Source organism: Myotis daubentonii, chromosome 2 (genome assembly GCF_963259705.1).
Source record: "Myotis daubentonii chromosome 2, mMyoDau2.1, whole genome shotgun sequence".
Classification (NCBI taxonomy): domain Eukaryota; kingdom Metazoa; phylum Chordata; class Mammalia; order Chiroptera; family Vespertilionidae; genus Myotis; species Myotis daubentonii.
The window spans coordinates 45,338,216-45,361,487 of record NC_081841.1 but is presented as its reverse complement, the minus strand read 5'-3'; the positions used below and the strand labels follow the sequence as shown (position 1 = coordinate 45,361,487).

The 23,272-nt window shown below is 36.5% G+C and overlaps 1 protein-coding gene across 1 annotated transcript in view; it reads left to right on the top strand.

The window, feature by feature from the left end:
- The window catches only part of ADAMTS20 (ADAM metallopeptidase with thrombospondin type 1 motif 20), a 184,791-nt gene that overhangs the window by 82,213 nt on the left and 79,306 nt on the right, over positions 1-23,272 (top strand). The window contains exons 11-18 of the mRNA XM_059682616.1: positions 620-724; positions 13,181-13,326; positions 14,943-15,124; positions 15,220-15,356; positions 17,597-17,714; positions 20,113-20,208; positions 22,645-22,811; positions 22,970-23,099. Coding sequence (XP_059538599.1) covers positions 620-724; positions 13,181-13,326; positions 14,943-15,124; positions 15,220-15,356; positions 17,597-17,714; positions 20,113-20,208; positions 22,645-22,811; positions 22,970-23,099 — 1,081 coding nt within the window. The remainder of the gene's footprint in view (positions 1-619; positions 725-13,180; positions 13,327-14,942; positions 15,125-15,219; positions 15,357-17,596; positions 17,715-20,112; positions 20,209-22,644; positions 22,812-22,969; positions 23,100-23,272) is intronic.

The following is a 23,272-nucleotide window of genomic DNA, read 5'->3' as shown; positions in this document are numbered from 1 at the left end:
ATTATACAGTATTTCTATGCACATTATTCATACAGTCCTCCATTGGATCAAAGAGGGCTTTTGGAAACTCTTTGTGAATAACATTTAACAACAAAAAGTCCTTTAGAAAAATATCTTGCAAAGAGAGAAAAATGCCTCACATAATTTTGAATATTTCCACTCCAATTCATCTCTCCCAATGCATGATGAAAATCTAAAAGTTAAAAAAAGGACACTAAATGCTGTAATTTTATGTATTTAGAGGAAAATCAAGAACTAAAACTTAGTAAATATTTTTTTAAAAATATTTTTTTATTGATTTCAGAGAAGGAGGGAGAGGGAGAGAGAAACATCAATGAGAGAGAAACATCAATATCAATAGGCTGCCTCTTGCACGCCACCTACTGGGGATTGAGCCCACAACTGGAATCAAACCATGACCTCCAGGTTCATACGTCAATGCTCAACTACTGTGCCACCCCTGCTGGGCAGTAAAGATTTTTTGCTGATTATTTCCAGCTGTGACCACAAAACCAAGAATTACATAAGATCAGTTTGTGAACTGATGCATTATATTGACTTGATCGGGTAATTGTGGCATCATTTTCACTCTTGCTTGCCTGCTCCGGTTCCTCTGCAGAAACAGTGCAGGCGTCTCTGGTGCACGAGTGCAGAAGGAGTCCACAAGGGCTGTCGTACTCAGCACATGCCACTGGCAGACGGAACCAACTGTGGTCCTGGGATGGTAGGTTTTCTCCAAGGGTGAGTCTTGTATCGAGAGATTATCAGAGGATGTGATTGCTCTGCATTTCAGCACTGTTCATCATTTGCTGTCAACTTTTGTTCTGCTAGTTGATTTAATATTATTGCCATGGTTTTTTATGTAGAATAGTGTCTAGTGAATTAAAATTATAATTTCTCCTGTTTTTCAAGATCTAGCAGATGAATATTAAAATTACATATAGTTATCAGAAAGATAAATTCATGTGTACATATAGTTATCTAAGTATATTATTGTTTTGTTATTAAAGATGAGTATAGACATGAAGGCCCTAATATTTCAGCAAATCTCCAAATTTAAGGATGTTAGGATTTCATACATTTTTCTCCTATAAAATTCAGTTAAGTATAACTGAAAGTTTTAAGTGTCTCCTTTGGATTTTGTTGGTTCTAATTATATTGAAATACATTATATTCCTACAATAAACTGCCTGCCATACTGCATCTTTACCATTCTAACATCAGTAAATCTGCCAGGGTGATGTCGAGTGACAGGGCTCACCATGATCATGAAACATGTTGTATATGAAGATGAATTCAGATTGTACTTGGTGCTCCAGCATTAAGTCAAATATTGTCTGTACTCAACACATTTTAGTCAGCCTCTTCTGAGCTACCCCATGCAAAAGGAACACTTCTTGGCAGTGGGTTAGCTAGTGCTGCCAAAGCTCACATTATGCAAAAGGAAGAACTTCAAATTAAGTTCAGTTCACTAGCTGACCTTGTGTCTTTACCACCTGCTGCTTTAGTGAAATGTGTGTACCAGCTACTGCCCTTTTCTTGCGTCACTTTTCCATCCGAAGGCATGTGTTTCCCGTAAATACCACTTAGATTACAAATGAATTATTAAAGTTTAATTTGAAACTTCAGCGACTTTTATAGTATCTGAAGTACTCATTGAAGTGGTTTTGCGCTCAAATTATCTTAGGATCAAAATTCTACTGGAATTCTTCAGTTTATAGATTTAAACTGGAACTAAATTTTAAAATTTGAATTTTATCTCAAATTTATATTTTGAGAGTAAGAATTATTAAAAGGACTATTTTTCTCACTTTTTGTGACTAGTATTCATAATTAGCTTTTTCTTTTGAGGAGGAAGTGGCATTTGTTGAGTTACTGATTATCTGAATGTGATTAGAGAAAAAGACATCTCTGAAGTTTGAATACGGGGCTGTTGATATTAGAAAGAAGACTTACTCCAAGATGTTCACCTGATTCAAATCTAGTGCTGTAACAAATGTTAAAGTTACTATATCCTGTTGACCTTCATGTTTGATTTCATGTGGCTAAAATAGTAATTGATATATTTATAAATATCGAGATACATTATGTATAACTAATTTATTGAACAGTCTAAATCCAGGTCAGGCATAAACATTTTTTTTAAATTGAGAAATATGAGTCACATGCATTTATCTTAAATGTACAGCTTGGAAGGTTTTATCAAATGTAGATGCATACATAGCCACCATCCCCACTAAAAAAGTTCAGTCTTGACTCTTTGCAGACAGTTTCCCTTCTCTCCAGAACCAGCTCCTGTTCATGTTTCTGTCTCCATAGATTAGTTTGTTTGTTCTTGATTTAATACAAATGGAACTATGTAATGTACCCTTTGGGGGTGGAGATTGGGTCAAGCTTCTTTGGTTCAACGTAATGTTTTTGAGCTTTATCCATATTATTGTATGCATCAGAACTTCATTCCTTTATGTTGCAATATAATTCAATGTACAAGTGCACCATAATTTGTTTACCCAGTCTCCAGTTGATGGACATTTGGGTCATTTCCAGCTTTTGGCTGTTATGAATAAAGCTGCTCTGGGCATCCTCATACAGGTTTTCTTATGGGCATATATTTACATTTCTCTTGGGTAAATATCCAGAGTAAAACTTCTGGGTCATAGGGCAGGTGTGTGTTTGACTTCATAGGAGAGTGCCAAACAATTTTCCAAAATATGTGTACCATTTTAGAACCCATAAGCAGTGTCTGAACGTTCTAGTTGCTCTGCATTCTTTGCCAATTTTTGATACACAAGTATTTTAACAAAAATTTAGCTATTCTAGTGGGTATAAAATGGAATCTTATTCTGGTTTTAATTTACATTTCACTGATTATTACCAATCTTAGGAATTTTTTCATGTGTTTGTTTGCCATTTGAATATATCTCCCTATGATGTGGTATGATGGGCATGAATTCGTTGGAACTAAGGCAAATGTGATGAGACACTGAGACCTGCTTTAAAGCCCATGTAGATTGAAAGCAGAGGTAGTGTTTGGGGTAACTACATGCAGATCATGATAGGTATAAATCCCCTTTTTAATTAATTGAAAGTAGTGTCTTTATATTGCATTAGCATTAGCAATGTCCTGTATTAAATGGATTATTTATTCAAGGGAAATTTTAAACAGATGTCCTGTAACATTGCCTTAACACTCTTCTTTAGTCCATTTATCTTGTGACTGTCTTACATGTGAGATGGTCTGTTAATACATTCATTTTTATGAAAACACTAGAGGCCCAATGCATGAAATTCGTGCAACAGTAGGCCTTCCTTCCCCCGGCTGCCGGCACCGGCTTTCCTCTGGCACCCAGGACCCGGGCTTCCCTCCGGCTACTGGCAGGCACCCAGGACCTGGGCTTCCCTCGCAGCCCCAGCTTCATTCGGAAGGTTGTCAGGAAGGACGTCCGGAAGGATATCTGGTCTAATTAGCATATTACACTTTTTTTATTATTATAGATGATGAAACCCCCCCCCCCCCCACACACACACACCGTAACACACGCATACACAAGAATGCATGCAGGGACTATTGAACGATTTCTGGAAGATGCCAACAAAATGTACATGCACATAGTACAGTCTATACTGAGATTTTGCTTTTGTTCACTCCTAATATGGCTTTTTTCTATTGAGTGATTTGTTCTAATGAAGGGTACAAAGTATTTTTTCTCCTAATAAAATTGCTTATAGTATTCATTCATTCAGCAATGATTTTTTAAGGGTCTGCTATATGATCAACTTAGATCAACTCAAGCTATTTTGAGGGGGCAGGGCAGGAGTTTGATTTCTACATTTGATATGTTTATTAGACATTCAAGTGAAGAGGAGGAAACAGTTGTATACAGTCAGGAGATCAGGAGAGAGATCTGGACTGGGAGTGATTGTTTTGATAGAGAAGAATAAAGGGCCAGGATCTAAACCTGGGGACATTCCAATGTTAAGAGGTTGGAGAAAAAAGAAATAGTAAAAGAAACTGTGAAAAAGTAATCATTAAAGAAGAAAGAAAACCAAGAGTGTGGAGCTCTGGAAACTAACAGAAAAATAATGTATCTGGAATCATAATTAGCTACTCACATACTGCTAAGTCAAGGAAAACGGAGACTGGGACCTAGCCACTGGTTATACATTGTGAAAGGCCGGCACATGAGCCATGGAAGTTGGTGTAAAGCTTGGCTAAGGTGAGATTGTGAGGAAATCGGCAGCGAGAGAGAGACAGTGAGCATAAACAGAACAGTACCTGGTTAGGGAAGTGAGGTCTAAAGTTGTTGTTTTTTGGTTATTGTTGTTAAAGTGGCAGGAAAAAGAGTATGTTTATATGTTAAAGAGAATATTCTAGTGGAGTGTTTTCAAACTGTCTCAATTATAGGACCGGTCTTCTTTTTTTTTTTTTTTTTTTTTTTTTTTTTTGGAGGAATTTTATTTTATTTTTTTTACTTTTTTTTTTTTATTGCTTAAAGTATTACAAAGGGTATTACATATGTATCCATTTTATCCCCCCGCCCTAGACAGTCCCCTAGCCTCCCCTATCACCCAGTGTCTTATGTCCATTGGTTATGCTTATATGCATGCATACAAGTCCTTTAGTTGATCTCTTACCCCCCTACCTCCTGCCCCCCAACCCTCCCCGGCCTTCCCGCTGCAGTTTGACAATCTGTTTGAGGCAGCTCTGCCTCTGTATCTATTATTGTTCAAAAGTATAGAATGGTCTCTATTGTCCATGAATGAGTGAGATCATGTGGTATTTTTCCTTTATTGACTGGCTTATTTCACTTAGCATAATGCTCTCCAGTTCCATCCATGACGTTGCAAATGGTAAGAGTTCCTTCCTTTTTACAGCAGCATAGTATTCCATCGTGTAGATGTACCACCGTTTTCTAATCCATTCATCTACTGATGGGCACTTAGGCTGTTTCCAGATCTTAGCTATGGTGAATTGTGCTGCTATGAACATAGGGGTGCATATATCCTTTCTGATTGGTGTTTCTGGTTTCTTGGGATATATTCCTAGAAGTGGGATCACAGGGTCAAATGGGAGTTCCATTTTCAGTTTTTTAAGGAAACTCCATACTGTCTTCCATAGTGGCTGCACCAGTCTGCATTCCCACCAGCAGTGCACAAGTGTTCCTTTTTCTCCACAACCTCTCCAGCACTTGTCGTTTGTTGATTTGTTGATGATAGCCAGTCTGACAGGTGTGAGATGGTACCTCATTGCTGTTTTGATTTGCATCTCTCGGATGATTAGTGACTTTGAGCATGTTTTCATATGTCTCTTGGCTTTCTGAATGTCCTCTTTTGAAAGGTGTCTATTTAGGTCCTTTGCCCATTTTTTGATTGGATTGTTTATCTTCCTTTTGTTAAGTTGTATGAGTTCCCTATAAATTTTGGAGATTAGGCCCTTATCAGATATGTCATTGGCAAATATGTTTTCCCACACAGTGGGTTTTCTCGTTGTTTTGTTGATGGTTTCTTTTGCTGTGCAGAAGCTTTTTATTTTGATGTAGTCCCATTTGTTCATTTTTTCTTTAGTTTCAAGTGCCCTAGGAGCTGTATCAGTGAAGAAATTGCTTCGGCATATGTCTGAGATTTTCTTGCCTTTGGATTCTTCTAGAATTTTTATGGTTTCCTGTCGTACATTTAAGTCCTTTATCCATTTTGAGTTTATTTTTGTGTATGGTGTAAGTTGGTGGTCTAGTTTCATTTTCTTGCATATATCTGTCCAATTTTCCCAACACCATTTATTGAAGAGACTATCTTGGCTCCATTGTATGTTCTTGCCTCCTTTGTCAAATATTAATTGAGCATATTGGTTCGGGCCGATTTCTGGGCTCTCTATTCTATTCCATTGATCTATATGCCTATTCTTGTGCCAGTACCAGGCAGTTTTGAGAACAGTGGCTTTGTAATACAACTTGATATCTGGTATTGAGATCCCACCTACTTTGTTCTTTTTCAGGATTGCTGCAGCTATTCGGGGTCTTTTTTTATTCCAGATGAATTTTTGGAAAGTTCGTTCTAGATCTCTGAAGTATGCTGTTGGTACTTTAATGGGAAGTGCGTTGAATTTATAGATTGTTTTGGGTAGTATGGACATTTTGATGATGTTGATTCTACCAATCCATGAACACGGTATGTTCTTCCATCTGTTTATGTCTTCCTCTATGTCTTTTTTCAACGTCCTGTAGTTTTCTGAGTAGAGGTCTTTTACCTCTTTAGTTAAGTTTATTCCTAGGTAGCTTAGTTTTTTCGGTGCAATGGTAAACGGGATTGTTTTTATAATCTCTCTTTCTGAAAGTTCACTATTGGTGTATAGAAATGCCTCAGATTTCTTGGGGTTAATTTTGTATCCTGCTACATTGCCAAATTCATGTATTAAGTCTAGTAGCTTTTTGATGGAATCTCTAGGGTTTTGTATGTATAATATCATGTCGTCTGCAAATAAGGACAGTTTTACTTCCTCTTTTCCAATTTGGATGCCTTTTATTTCTTCTTCTTGCCGAATTGCAATGGCTAACACTTCCAGTACTATGTTGAACAGGAGTGGTGAGAGGGGGCATCCCTGTCTTGTTCCTGTTCTTAGGGGAAATGGTGTTAGTTTTTGTCCGTTGAGTATGATGTTGGCTGTGGGCCTGTCATATATGGCTTTTATTATGTTGAGGTATGATCCTTCTACTCCCACCTTGCTGAGAGTTTTTATCAAAAATGGGTGTTGAATTTTGTCAAATGCTTTTTCTGCATCAATTGATATGACCATGTGGTTTTTTTCTTTCAATTTGTTTATGTGATGTATCACGTTTATTGATTTGCGGATATTGTACCATCCTTGCATCCCTGGGATAAATCCTACTTGGTCATGGTGTATGATCTTTCTGATGTACTGCTGGATCCGATTTGCTAAGATTTTGTTGAGGATTTTGGCATCTATGTTCATGAGGGATATTGGCCTGTAATTCTCTTTCATTGTGTTGTCTTTACCTGGTTTTGGTATTAGGGTGATGCTGGCTTCATAGAATGAGCTTGGAAGTGTTCCTTCCTCTTGAATTTTTTGTAGTAGTCTGAGGAGGATAGGTTTTAGTTCTTCCTTGAATGTTTGGTAAAACTCCCCTGTGAAGCCGTCTGGTCCTGGGCTTTTGTTTGATGGAAGCTTTTTGATGACTGCTTCAATTTCTTCCATAGTTATTGGCCTGTTGAGATTTTTAGATTCTTCCTGATTGAGTTTTGGAATGCTGTATTTTTCTAGGAATTTGTCCATTTCCTCCAGGTTGTCTAGTTTGTTGGAGTAAAGCTGTCCATAGTATTTTTTAACAATCATTTGTATTTCTGTGGGGTCTGTTGTTATTTCGCCTCTATCGTTTCTGATTTTATTTATTTGGGTCCTCTCTCTCTGCTTCTTGGTGAGTCTGGCTAGAGGTTTATCAATCTTGTTTATCCTTTCAAAGAACCAGCTCTTGGTTTCATTGATTTTCTGTATTGTTTTTTTGGTCTCTATGTCATTTATTTCTGCTCTAATCTTTATTATCTCCTTCCTTCTGCTCACTCTGGGGTTTTCTTGTTGCTCTCTTTCTAATTCTTTGAGTTGTAGAGTTAGATGATTTACTACCATTTTTTCTTGTTTTTTGAGATAGGCCTGTAGAGCTATAAACTTCCCTCTCAGGACTGCTTTCAATGTGTCCCATAGGTTTTGGATTGTTGTGTTTTCATTGTCATTAGTTTCCAGGATGTTTTTAATTTCTTCTTTGATCTCATTGGTAACCCAATCAATATTTAATAGCATGCTATTCAGCTTCCAGGTGTTTGAGTATTTTGGGTTGTTTTTATTGTAGTTTATTTCTAATATTATGCCATCGTGGTCTGCGAAGACACTTTTTATGATTTCAATCTTCTTGAATTTGGGGATACTTTGCTTGTGACCCAATATGTGGTCTATTTTTGAATATGTCCCATGAGCACCTGAGAAGAACGTATATTCCCTGGCTTTGGGGTGAAGTGTTCTGAAGATGTCTATTAAGTCCATCTGATCTAGTGAGTCATTTAGGATTGCTGTATCTTTGCTGATTGTTTGTCTATAGGACTTATCCAGTTCTGTCAATGGTGTATTAAAGTCCCCTACTATGATTGTATTGTTGTCGATCTCTCCTTTGATATTTTCCAGGAGTTTTTTTATGAATTTGGGTGCTCCTACATTGGGTGCATATATGTTTACCAGGGTTATATCTTCTTGTTGTATTGATCCCTTTAGTATTATGAAGTGGCCTTCCTTATCTCTTGTTAAGGCCTTCACTTTGAGGTCTATTTTGTCCGATATAAGTATTGCTACCCCAGCTTTCTTTTCCTTTCCATTTGCCTGAAAGATATTTTTCCATCCTTTCACTTTCAGTCTGTGTGAGTCCCTTCTCATGAGGTGGGTTTCTTGTAGACAGCAGATGTATGGGTCATGTTTTTTTATCCATTCAGCCACTCGATGTCTTTTGGTTGGAGCATTTAGTCCGTTTACGTTTAAAGTTATTATTGAAAGGTACTTGTTTGTAGCCATTTCTTTTTTTGTGTGGCTGTTTTCTTTCTGAGCTTTTTATTTCTTATTTTTATACCAGTCCCTTTAGCATTCCTTGCATTGCTGGCTTGGTGGTGACAAACTCCCTTAGTCTTTTTTTGTCTGTGAAGCTTCTTATTTCCCCTTCAAGTTTGAATGATAGCCTTGCTGGATAGAGTATTCTTGGATTCAGTCCTTTGCTTTGCATCACTTTGTAAATTTCAGTCCATTCTTTTCTGGCCTGATGTGTTTCTGTTGAGAAGTCATTTGACAATCTAATGGGAGATCCCTTGTATGTAACTTTCCGTCTCTCTCTTGCAGCCTGTAAGATTCTCTCTTTGTCCTGAACATTTGCCATGGTGATTATGATGTGTCTTGGTGTGGGTCTTTTCGGGTTCACCTTGTTTGGGACTCTCTGGGCTTGTGTGACTTTTTTCTTCCCCACCTCAGGAAAGTTTTCTGATATTATTTCTTCGAGTAGGTTTTCTAATCCTTGTTCATCTTTCTGTTGTTCTGGTACTCCTATTATTCGTATGTTGTTTCGTTTCATGTTGTCCCAAAGCTCCCTTAGGCTCTCCTCCTGTCTTTTAATTTTTTTCTCCAATTGCAGTACATTTTGGGTGTGTTTTGCTTCCTTGTCTTCTAATTCACTAATTCGGTCCTCCGCTTCTCCTAGTCTACTGTTGATACTTTCAATGGAGTTTTTCATTGCAGCTATATCACTCTTCATTTCTTCTTGGGTCTTACTTAGGTTGTTGATTTTTTCATCTGTTTCTTCTAGCTTCTTCCATATGTTATCGATTTTTTCATCTGTTTCTTCTAGCTTCTTCCATATGTTATCGATTTTTTCATCTGTTTCTTCTTGCTTCTTGCAGAGGTTGTCGATTTTTTCCTCCATCCGGTTTATGCACTCTAGGATCCTTATTCTGAATTCTTTATCTGTCATGTTGCATGCCTCTGTATTACTTAGCTGCTTTTCTGGAGAGTCCTCCTTCTCTTTCCTTTGGGGGTTTTTTTGTCTACCCATGTTTGATCTCACTGACATATCTAGACGTTGAGTTGTTCAGTGGTTGCTCCCTTGGTGGCAGTGACTCCTTGGTCTGTGGTTGCTCTTCGGGCGGTTGCGGTAGCAGCTGCTCTTCAGTTGGCAGCAGCTCCTCTGGTGGGTGCTGTTCACAGCTGTGGTGGCTCTTCCGGCTGGTGGGGCGAGGTTTCACTCACGTACAGCTGCTGTTCCTCAGCAGAGGATGAGGTGCTCAGGAGGTTGCTGTTGCTTGGATCTGCTGCGTTGATTTAAAGGCACAAAATACAACACAACAAGGCACCACGTACCAGGCACTATACACAAATATATTCACGATATTAATAACCCCAATTAAAGGTGACCACCTGAATTAAGAGAATTAGGGGATAAGGAAGAAGGAAGAGAAAAAGATAAAAGAGAAAAAGGAAAAGAAAAGTAGGGACCAAAAAAAGGGAGTGCAAAAATGAAATTGGGAAAAAGGAAGGGGGAAAATAAAAGCGAGAAAAGAAAAGAAAAAAAAAAAAGAGCGAAAAGAGAGAATGAAGTGGAAGAGGGAAGAGACTTTTTATATGAGGAGAATACTCCTATAGAACAGCCATTAATCCCAAAAAATTCCAGCAACAGCTCCCTGGATATGAATGCAAACTAGAAACAACCAATAATATAACGATGAAAATAGAATGGTGAACACCAATCCCAAAATAAAATAAAGAAAAAATAAAATGGCACTTTAAAAAAATGGTAAAATGGTAGCAGTAATAATACTGGTTAAAAATAAGAAGGTAGTAATTAAAAGGGTAAAATCAGGTGATGGAAAAAGAAGAAAAGAAAGAAAAAAAAAAGAATGAAAAAAAAATTGGTTTCTTAGTTAAAAAGTGAAAAAAGAAAAAAAATTGCAGTAGTGAAGGTCCTTCGTTTCTTCTATTCTTCAGTGTGGCTTGCCTTAGACCTTCCAGGTATTCAGGAGAGTGTTGAGTTTCCCTGCGATATACTGTTCCTCTGTGTTGTAAACCACAGTCCTTATTTTAAAGCATGCCGCATTTATTTCCCAGACTGCCTTATTTTGTGTTTAGCAAAGAGTCAGTTTGTGGGTCAGCCTCTGGGTGGCAGTGTTCTGGCGTTGGCCTCTGAGGCTATAGGGCCTCTCTGTCCAGTGGAAGTTCACTGCCCAGAGCTGACTGCGTAATAGTTAGTTACCGGTGCTATGTTGTTGCTGGGATTGAAAATCCCCCTATAGGCCAGACCCTGTTAACTCCCAGGGACTGATCAGGTTATCTTAATCCTTGATCTCGTACAGGGTGGAATCTGGGTGTGGCTGTGCTCCTTGCCTGGGGGCTGGGGGGAGGAGACTCCCTCTCAGGAGCGGGTGGCTGCCCCAGTCCCGGGCTCTGGGGTGTCTCAGCACTCAATTCACTACCACCTCTCCCGGCTTCCCCTCTTTCCCCAGTCTCTCCCCAGATTCCACTCCTCAGCACACTCTCCCTCTCTTCAGCACAGGTGAGTGTCTGTATCCGAAATGTCCCATGAACAGGGTTCAGTGAAAACAAACAAACAAATGCCGGCCGCGGAAACGGGGAAGGCTTGGTTTCTGTAAGCTTCTTCTCTTACCGGGACTGCATGGTCAGGTCAGCTCTTCAGGCTGCCCCCTTTAGGCTCAGTCCTCCGCGGTCACAGAACCCAGCTCTCAATTTCCCTGACGGCGCCAGGAATCCCGAGGTTCTCCTTTCCCCCGTCAGGGGCTGTGCCTGTCCCAAGGGACGCGGCTGTCTGCCACGCGGTCTCCCTCCGACTCTCTGGGCTCAGAGGTCTGGCAAACTTTCCTGCCCAAATCCCTGGTTTTTTTTTACCTTACCAGGGGAGTTCTGCTCTTCCCGGCTGTAAACCCTCTCACCAGCTGAGCAATTTCGCCTATTCGGTGTGAGTGTTCCGGTCTTCTTTAAAATAAAACATTTTCAAGTTATTTTTTTGTACAAAATGATAAAAACGGTTGACTAGGAAAATGAAAAAAAAAAAAAAAAAAGACCTCCAAAATGTAAGCCAGGTTTTCCTACTGGAAAAAAATTGTGCTTTCTAAAAATATTTAAAAATGGAATTATTATGAGACCCAAATACCACTGCTGGATATATATCCAAAAGAATTGAGAATAGGGTCTTGAAGAGATATTTACACACTCATGTTTGTAGCAGCATTATTTACAGTAGCCAAGAAGTGAAACAACGCAACTGTCAATCAACAGATGAATAAACAATATATGGTATTTACATACCTTGAAATATAATTCAGCCTTTTAAAAATGTATTGGGGTGACATTGGTTAATAATATTATATAGGTTTCAAGTGTACAGTGCTATGATACATCATCTGTGTATTGCACTGTGTTCCCACCATCCAGATGTAGCCGTTGTAAAAGGACATTTTGGCACATGCCATGTGTGTGAATCTTGAAGACATTATGCTATGTGAAATAAGCCAGTCGTAAAAAGATAAACACAGTATGATTTCAATTTATGAGCTATCCCGAGTAGTCAGATTCATAGAAACAAAATAGAACGGTGGTTGCCAGGGGCTGGGAGGAGTGGAGAATGAGGAATTATTATTTAATGGGTGTACAGTTTCAGTTAGGGAAGATGAAGATTTCATTTTGGATGGTTGCACAACAATGTGAATGTAGTTAATACCACTGAGCTGTGCACTTGAAAATGGTTAAAATAGTAAATTTTATTTTAATAATAAAAATAAACATTAAATTATAAACAAAACCAATATAAGCTTATTTTTAAATTATTAACTTTAATAAACATGAAATTCCTCTGTAAAACTCTTACAAAAGTTTCTAAATGCTCCCTCACAATTTCTGTGCTCATCTTCTCACAGGCTGATGTGACTAATCCATAGGCAGCATCAGCACATGAACCGCATTAGCTTTCATGTCCTAGAGAGTGGAGCAGCAATGACATAGGGGAGATGAGGCAATTGCTGAGTCATGTTCTGAGTAGTGAGAAGGGCTGAGATTAAGTGGATAAATGGAGGGATTAATTTTGACTAGGATCCTGGATTTTTCATGTATATAAATAGGCACAGACGCTGATGGGTGGGTAGAAGGGCTGCTGGGAGATTGACAGATTTTCCTGCAAGTTTCCATTTTCTTGATGAAAGTAAAAAACAAGTGATCATTGAGGCTTTGGAGGAGATAGAGTGGAAAGTTAGGTCAAAGAGTGAGGGATAGATAACTGCATTAAAAAAAAAGCATGGATATATACCGCATTAATCTAATATTTGCTTTATATTTTTTTTTATTTTACTAAGTTTTTCCAATATGTATAGGTCTTCCCTACCCTAAGGAGACTCTAAATCTTAAAGGCAAGGGGAACTTTTTTATTCTTTTTGCATTCCATCAATCTTACAGTTACTTGATAGATACTCAGTAAATATTCAATAACATGGCATTAAATGTAATCACATCTGAATAAACATGTTGTTTTAAATTGTATACATTTTGTTCTTCTATTGATCTTCTGCTGCTCTTATAGTTACTATAGTGTTCTCACTAGATCTACATGAATCACTTTTCTTTGTGTTATTTTTATAGCATTGCCACCATGGGCTGTGTGTAAACAAAGAAATGGAAACACGTCCTGTAGATGGTGAATGGGGACCATGGGGACCTTACAGTTCTTGTTCAAGAACATGTGGAGGTGGAATCAAAAGCACAACCAGGCTCTGTAATCGCCCCGAGTATGTCCTTTTTATGTCACTGTAAATTAAGATTATCTCAAGGCACCAGAAACTAAACAGCAGTTTCATTCACTTCTAAACTGGAGGTCAGTCTGTAAGTTTCTGAGATTCAGAAAACTTCTGGGACACTTTAAGCCATATTACTTTATATCTTGGTAGATTCAGACCTTTAAAAAGCTGATAGATAAAAATAACCTTTAGAATCTGAATTGAGACAGAGCCTTCTTTTTTTTCTGATTTAGTGTGAATTTGAGAAATAGTTATAAATAATGACAGTAATATAATGGCATTTTTTACATTTAATGTTTCTGTTGAAAGCTACTTTCCCCTTTTAACTATGTTTTGGCTGTCCTGGACAAGACACGCAGTTTCATTACCAGTTTTTTACTCATTTGTGTAATTCGACAAGCTATTTTTTCTTTCTTTACCTATTATGTTATAGATGCATTCATGTCTTTAGTTTGAATAAGTACTGAAGCATATCTCCTCTCATTATTTAAAAGAACTTAGAGATTCCATAAAGATTTTAAAATAATTTTTCTATTGTTATGTGATATGTAAATTGGTAAGCAATATGACACTTTGCACTTAAAATCTATTACCAAGGACTTTTTTAACGCAGAAATATGACATATTCTGAATAAAATCTGAATTCATTTGAATTTTAGAATAACTAAATTATGCTAGAAGTCTTCATATTTAAAAATGCTGAGAAAAGAGTTTTTGTTTTCCAGCATAAGTTGGATGGATATAGAGTGATACCATGAAACTTGTTGAACTAAGTGATAAGTAGATCTATGACAAACACACATGTATATTCCTTCTTTTTTTTTTTTAACATGGTATTATCTTTTTTAAAATCATGTTTGGCTCATTCTCCACCCAGAATATGAACAAACCATTTTAAAAAAATATTGTTAATGATTTCAGAGAGGAAGGGAGAGGGAGAGAGTGATAGAAAGATCAATGATGAGAGAGAATCACCTATTGGCTGCCTCCTGCACACCCCCCACTGGGGAATGTGTCCAACCAGGAATCAAAGTGTGGCCTCTTGTTTCCTATGTGGAAACTCAACCACTGAACCACACTGGCTGGGCAAACGAACCATTTTTTTTTTAATTAAAAATATATTTTATTGATTTTTTACAGAGAGGAAGGGAGAGGGATAGAGAGTTAGAAACATCGATGAGAGAGAAACATTGATCAGCTGCCTCCTGCACACTCCCTACTGGGTATGTGTCCACAACCAAGGTACATGCCCTTGACCGGAATCAAACCTGGGACCCTTGAGTCCGCAGGCCCATGCTCTATCCACTGAGGCAAACCGGTTAGGGCATGAACCATTTTTTGAAATTTTAAAAGAAATTCTCATCATAGTTCCTTGTTAGTTAATCAAATCATGAATAAGGTATCATTTCTCTCCACTAGGCCACAGCATCCACCAAGATGGATATTTTTAGGTTATTAGCCATGGGATTGCTTAAAACCATGTTACATACTTGTGTTATATTCAAAGTGTTAGTGGGACATCATGGAAAGGAATGGAACAACTTTAGAGGTAAATGACAAAAATAATATTGTACTGATGTGCTTTAAAATGTAATGAATTTGACTAGGCCGAGAAACGGAGGCAAGTACTGTGTGGGCCGCAGGATGAAATTTCGATCATGTAATACTGATTCCTGTCCAAAAGGAAAGCAAGACTTCCGTGAGAAGCAGTGCTCTGATTTTGATGGTAAACATTTCAACATCAATGGTCTTTCCCCTAACGTGAGATGGCTTCCAAAGTACAGTGGGAGTAAGTAGTTAGAATATTTTTGATGTGAATCTTTTTTGAGTCCTAGGAACAAACAGTTGCAATATTGTATGGCAAAACTTTGACTTTTTTTACAGTTGCCATAAAAGATCGCTGTAAACTCTACTGTCGGGTTGCTGGAACCACTAACTTCTACCAATTGAAGGACAGGGTTGCCGATGGTACCCCTTGTGGAACTGAAACTAACGACATCTGTGTTCAAGGCCTGTGTCGGGTGAGTAAACTTATTCTATTTAACGTGGCTTTCAGGAGACTATGACTTCTGTTACTTCAGAATACATTTTTGTGAATCCAATACGGCAACCTTTGGTGGTAACCACATTATCTGTAGGAGTATCATTAGGAGACTGTTTACTAGGTGATTTTCTGCCATGAAGAGTAACTCATAAAGCATTAAGGTAAGTCTGCCAATCTTGTTTTGTGTATGGTACTCAAAATCAATATAAGGGATGAGGTCAACTTTCTAAAAAGATAAAAAAATATTAAGAACAAGGATTATAAAGTCCTTTTATCCTCCAAGAGTGACCTGTGGTGACTTTTTTTATCCCCTTGGTGTTAGAAGAGGTGGTATCCTCCCTCCCTCTGTCCATTCTTGTCTCTTAATTCTTGGGTAAATGCTTCAAACATTTACTGAGAACCTACTAGATGTCAGATAAAAGGATGGAACACAGTACTAACCTCCAAGGTGGTCACAGATTTGTGAGGGAGATAGGCAGGCAAACAATTATAATGCACTGCGATGGAGTCATCTGCAAGGAGGCTTGGGGATAGTGGGGAAGTAATGTCTTAATTAGGGGGAGGTGGGTAAAGGTTTTGAAGAATGCTCATGGAGGATGTGAGGCTTGAGCTAATTATGAAGGTTTTAGAAAGGTGAGGATATAAGGTGAGATAGGGGCCGATGGTTGTTCTATGCACTTTTACCCTAAAGTTCTTGGAGATCTTTAGGATTTGGAATTGAGGAAGAGATGTGATTTGATTTGCATGTCAGAATCTTTAGAATGCACTGGGTTAGCAGAAGATTGGAGATGGGTGGGCCATTTAGCAGGATTTTACGTGAGAGCACATGAGACCCTGAATTCAAGCACACATACTGCACGTGGCGATCTTAAAAATGGTGATGAACTTGAAAACCAGGATAGTGAATGCCGTCTAGAGAATACAAGTGAAATTTTATGAACTCATTCTTTTGGTTAAGTGTAACTTAATAGAACCGAGTTCTCCCTATAACCAAACATCTATTACCAGTCACCCAGGTGACAGAGGAGTTGCACACAGGTGCTAATGAGATGTTCAAAGGAACTTAAAGTAACTTACACATTGGAAAAACCTTAAATACTAGAAAACGGGTACTCAGTGGCCTGAAAAATTTTTGAATCTAATTTATCAGCAGAAAGTCATATGAAATGAAAAATATATGATTATGTGAACATGTATAGATGCATACTACTTTCAGAAACTATCTGCTTGAAATTTTTAAAATTCAAATATTTGCCTTGTATATAAAAATTCATGAGGTTTATGATATTTTCTTACTTTTCCAATCACCAAATTTAGAGGACTTGTCCAGAGAACTAAAAGTTATTGCTGCATATGTAGAGGACATCTTCTGCATTTGTTCTTTTAAACCTCTGGAACAAACCATTTACTTTTACCTTTTACTTATGTATTCATTCTTTTCATAAACCCTGTTTATTATGCTGGATATTAGTTTTGGAGAAATAAACTTTCTTTCAATTGTACTCAGTTTATTATGAATTCTAATGTCATGAGTTTTAAAAAAATGAATTATGAAAGGCATCTTTTTGGAGTTACTTTTTAAAATTCTTACCCAAGGATATGTTTTTATTGATTTTAGAGAGAGAACAAAGAAGGGGGAGAGAAAGAAAGAAAAATTGATGTGAGAGAGAAACATTGATTGGTTGCCTCCTATATGCACCTCAACTGGTACTGAACCCACAATCTAGGTATGTGCCCTGACTGGGAATTGAACCTACAACCTTTTAAAAGTGTACAGCATAATGCTCTAACCAACTGAGCCACCTGACCAGGGCTAGGGTTATTTTAATGTATTACTTACATAGTCATATTTTTTGTGCCTCTTGAATGACATTTATTTAAAGAGTGGTTTTCAAATGAGGGATATAGGAATCAGCCTTTGTTTGTTACAATGTGGATTCCTAGGTTTCACCTTTAAGGTTTCCCTGGTGGCCTTTTTAATTGCCACTTTATGTGATTTTGATGCAGGAGGTATGTAGATGAATCTTTGAAAAACACTGCTTTTTCAACCAGGTGAACAAATATGTGAAAATACTGACATATGAAAAGGTCAGTAGATATTATTATGAAAAAAATCCTGCTGTATCAGATCTCCTATTAATTGAAAGAACTTTGTAAAGCACCATGTTTATCATGAGTCATTTTTATAACATTGATTTGATTTATTGTATTTTGAAGCAAGCTGGTTGTGACCATGTGTTAAACTCCAAGGCCAGGAGAGACAAATGTGGTGTGTGTGGTGGGGATAATTCATCGTGCAGGACAATGTCAGGAGTCTTCAACAGTGCTCATTATGGTAAGCTGTGTATCTGGTTCTAGTTTTCCCTTTTTTTGGTGTAATAATGGTATATGTGATGAAGGTATACTAAAAATGGTTTGTTATTGTTTTGTCTAGTCTCTACCCTTAATTAAAATTGATTATTAGGGGGTGGGAGCAGGGTGGAGAGGGTCCATGGAAGAAAAAAAGGGGACATCTGTAATACTTTCAACAATAAAGATGAATTTAAAAATATAAAATACAAGCCATGAAACTTAAAAAAAAAGGATTGTTAAAGAAAAATTTCCTAAATATAAAAGATTAAATCTTATACCAGATTTATCCTCGAATTAGTGAATTTACCCGCTAAAGGTAAATGCATTTAAAAAAATTTATTAGGTGCGTTTATTAGAGTAAATCCACTGCTATTTGACAATGATGTGTGAATAGTCCCCCAGTTAGCGATGTGTTCTTACTGCAGTTCCTATAATCCCTAATGTATACTGTATTTATAATGTTTCCAGGAAACTTGTTTTTAATTATTTTTCATTATTTGAATCAAAAATTTTGTGTGTGTGTGTGTAACCTGGCCCATCTGTTATGCTTCTTATTGATGACATATTGAAAATGTTGATTGAAGGTGGAAGGATGAAAACATAACTTAAATATGGATTTTGAATTATTATTACATTTGATTTTCCAGGAAGTATTTGTATTACAAGGTGTAACTGATATTTGGCCATGATTTCATTTTTCTTCAAAATTGTTAAGAGAATATAGCAGATTTTTTTCTGTTCTAAAAATGTCTTGGAAATGTCTTTTTTTCTTTTTTATGGTAATGAAAACAGCCCTTTAAAACTTTCCTTGCAAAATAAAAATTTACTTTTACAGTTTTATTGTTCAGCTTTAAATTATATTCACATATGGTCAAGCACAGTTAAGTCAGTATGAATTGCTTCATTTAAAGCAATATATTTTAAAACAAAATTTACTTTTTTATTAATATTAAAAGTATAATACATTTCATACTATGATGATACTTACAAATCCTAGTTACCAGATGATCTGACTTATTTTTGTAGTTATGATTCATTATTTCATTAGAGCCATACATATTTGACCCCCTTTTTTTTTATAATCAATGGCCCATATTTATCAGTCTGATCTGTATTCACTGGAAAACATTTTTCTGTATAAAACCACATGCACCAAATTGTACTATGAATTAATCAGTTTGCAAATGGAAAAAGATGTTAAATACATTTGTATGCTCTGAACAGCATTGCCACATCACTGCCCCCTGGCGGTAGCCTTCATCTTGTCACTTTTGCCATGCTTAGGAATTGCCTTCTTGAAAAATGTATAATAGCAAAGACAAATAGTGAAGGTCGTAGGAATATTTTATAGTAAAAAATCATGGATTAAAATTATACTTCTAGACTGATAGCCTGCAACCATATCTATATAGTGTATACAGAATCTTCAAACCTTATATTTCAATGTGATGCCTTAGGGAGATATAAATCTGGCTGCTCTAAAAACATGCAAGGTAATTTCATGTCGGACTTAAGCTCTTTTAAACTTCCCCTTTTTACATTCATTCCATATTTATCAAAGTTAGCGTACAAGAAAAATTTCAACTCCATTTATTAATGTATTAAATAGAAGAGGAAAATTCTATAAGGAAAAGGAAAAGCTTAGAATTAATATCACTAGAGCAAATGAGAATGTTTAGACAATTATGAACTGTGTAACATGAGTAGTTTTAGCATAGGGAAAACTTTCCATTCTTTCTTAATATATATTTAATATAGTGTTTCCTCATCTTTTGAGCAGTGCCAGTGTTGATGAATTAGGTCTCATAAAATAGAAATATTATTTTCATTTCTCTCAAGTAAATTTTTTACTTTTCTCTTGACAATAATGTAAAATGTTGGGGGTACCTATAGGGATTTCTGCTTATACTAGAGACTAAAAGCTTAAAAAATATGCTTCTCATTAACTCACATTATTTTGCTCTTTACTAAGTCTCTTGTACACATATAGTAATGCCCAACTATTTTGATATCTTTTGGATTTGTGGATAGCATTTGGAATATTGCATTAAAAACACGTTAGGAAATGTAAAATGTAGCATACTAGCTTCATTCTTATTCTATACTCAGAATTTTAGAAGTAAGAAAAATTAGGATTTGTACTTTTTAAGAATCCCAAACTCTCATGTTTCTAGACGACAACTACTTTTTCTCAATTCTTAGCAATTTGTATAAGGCATTGATTTAAAAAAGAGTAAGCACTGGTATCATTTATCAAAGATAAAATGAAATTAAGTCTGACTATACTATTGAAATTTTTCAATCATTCAGCAGTAATAGCCTCTGGACCATCTGTTTTTTTTGTGTGTGTGAAAGTTAACATGTATAAAATTATATTGTAGGTTATAATGTTGTCGTAAAGATTCCCGCAGGAGCAACCAACATTGATATTCTTCAGCACAGCTATTCTGGAACACCAGCAGATGACAATTACCTTGGTAAACATTTCTAGTAAACAGCACCAATATGTGATTCTTGTGCGATTTCATGGAGGTCTGCGGTTGATGTAAATTCTTGGAAGGCAAGCAGAGACCCCTGAAAAAACATGCAATTTCAGTTCATACTGAGCTGAGTCATCTGACTCCAGATACATGTTTTCTTCTGAACTATACACTGATTCCCATTTGAAAAATATGTAACTGAATTCTGAAAAATAAATTTGAAATTTTCCCCATGGGAGTGCTTTAAATAACCATAAAGGTTACGTTTAAAGTTGCATGTTTATTTAAAATAAAATCCTCTTCTATCTTTTAATATAAAGTTAGAGACCTGTTTGAGGTTTGATGTTTTAAAGAATTTTCTTAAATTCTCTTTTGCCATGTAGTAAAAGGATTTATATACAGTTTTTAAAAAGTTCTTATGTTAAAGAAAAGAACTATGGATTCATATATTTAGATGTTAATGAATATTTAGTTACATTATATTGTCCTTTAGCTATTTCTAGAGTATAGATTTCATTTCTTATTTTTAGAAAGTAGCTTTTAGGTTTAGGGAATTTCATTTAGGCCCAAAGATGAAGAGAATGCTTTACAATCCTTTTTCTTCTGCCTGAAAAATACTTTAATATTGACTTATGTATGACTCACCAAGCTAGAGTAGGTGGTGTAGAGCTGAAATTCAGAAAGTACCTGCTTCACATTAATGAAATGTGAAACGCTGGCTCAAATAATCAATGCTTATAACTGAGGATCTGCTTCTATAATGAACAGCTTATCTAGGAATTGCATTTGGCATTATAAAGTCAAATGTAAAGGGAACAATTGCTTAGCAGCGGTTCTCAACCTGTGGGTCGCGACCCCTTTGGGGGTCGAACGATCCTTTCACAGGGGTCGCCTAAGACCATCCTGCATATCAGATATTTACATTACGATTCATAACAGTAGCAACATTACAGTTATGAAGTAGCAGCGAAAATAATTTTATGGTTGGGTCACAACATGAGGAACTGTATTTAAAGGGCCAGAAGTTTGAGAACCACTGGCTTAGTGAATGCAGGATATTTGGGGGAGGGGGAGTGATGAAAAAGTTTTAGAACTGATAGAGATAATGGTTGTGCAACATTATTCACTTTAAAATGGTTAATTTTATGTTATGTAAATTTTTGTAAAACTGCAAAAATATTCTCAAAGAAAATCAAGTGTAAATAATTTGATTAGTCTTTTATATTTAGTTAATATCTCTCTCTTAGGTTCCAAATACAGATATTGTATCTTCCCTAGGAATGCCCAAGTTTAAAAATTAGAAATGTTCACCAGTAAAATAGCAAAATGCTTTGGAAGAGAACTGCTAGTGACAATATCAAAATCTAAATTGAAATGAACAAAATAAACAAGAAGGGTTTTCTAAAACATGTATTTATAAAATGTGCTTTGGTAACTAAAAGTAGTAAAATGTATACAGTATTTCTCAGTCATGTTCTACTCATTTCCCTTAGTTTTAATGTAACTGATACTCCCTTAAATAGGTCTTCCCACTTTGGCCAAAGTGTAGACTTATGTGGAACAATTTCCATTTTGTAGGATAAATGTAGAACTTTATTGGTTCTTCATTGAATTTAGTGGAGTATATAAAGACACTCATAATAGTTCATACAGACAGAGAAATATCAAAATTATAAATACCTAGGTAGTTTTTTCAAGGGGTGTAGAATTTATTATGAAATTAGCCATATAGGTAACTTGTATGCCCTAGATGAGGTTCCTTGAAAGACCAAACAAACGTTTTTCCAAACAGGCTATTGTTCAGCTGGGAACTATAATATAAATAAAGCCACAAAAAGGATTTGGTTAATATGGCATTTTTGTTAGTGTAAAATTTAACATATACCCTCTTGAAAATTAAAAATGCATAAAGCAATTTACGCACAATAACAGCATGCATCTCCATGAAAAAGATCCAGACATTTATATAGAGAATCGTGTAGTCATCACATGCATTTCGAACATTGACCCTGAAGTTAAAAAAAAATATTTTTTATTTTTCTGACCTTACTGTTTTAAAGCTGTGTACATTTTTTTCCAAGATAAGTGTAAATGGAATGTTGCCGCAGTCCAGCGGCTCTTCCTTTCCTTACCACTGATGGCCAGCATTGTTTTAGCTGATCTTGCTGCTGGGCCCATGGCTTCTTTCTGTTTTTCCCACTTCTGTATGTCCCTCCGGAAGCTGCACGATTGCAGAAGAAGGTTCCACCGCAGATAGAAAAGTGTAGGGCCGAAGGGTCCCTACATTGTAGTAGAATAAAGGATACCACACTGTAGTAACAAAGTTTATCGACTCAAGTATTTACTTTCTTCATTTCAAAAGGATTTGAATTTTAAAAGTTAAAAAACTTTCTGTGCTGGTTTTGCTGTTTCATGAGTACCATTCTTTTACAGCATTATCTGACACTCAAGGGAACTTTCTTTTGAATGGAAATTTTGTTGTAAGTATGGCAAAGAAAGAAATCCATGTACAAGGAGCCATTTTTGAATACAGTGGTTCAAACAGCTCAACCGAACGAATCAACAGTACTGATCGGCTAGAAGAAGAACTTGTTTTGCAGGTAAATTCTCAGTAGTCATTAAAAAGGCTTAGCTTTAATCATATTAGTAAACTGTGATGATGAAGCGCTTTGCGGTTATTATTAAAAATAAAATGATACCTTGTAGGAATATGTCTTTTATATGAATTAATTGTATGCTCCTGTGCGTTTGTATTGAGGTTTTGTGTGTGGGTAATTTGTACAACCCTGATGTACGTTATTCCTTCAATATCCCTGTGGAAGAGAAGAGAGACCAGTTCACGTGGGACCCCTATGGACCATGGCAAGACTGTACCAGAATGTGCCAAGGTACACTGGCATTAAAAGAGACAAAAGTTTGTGCAGGCGGGTATAATTTGGGTTACTTTTGGGTCTGACTTGTATTGGTCTGGCAGAATTCTCCCCACTGTCCACACACATGTATACCACACAGACATACAAAGCTTCCCTGTCTTTTCCCTTCCTATTTTTATCTTCACTCA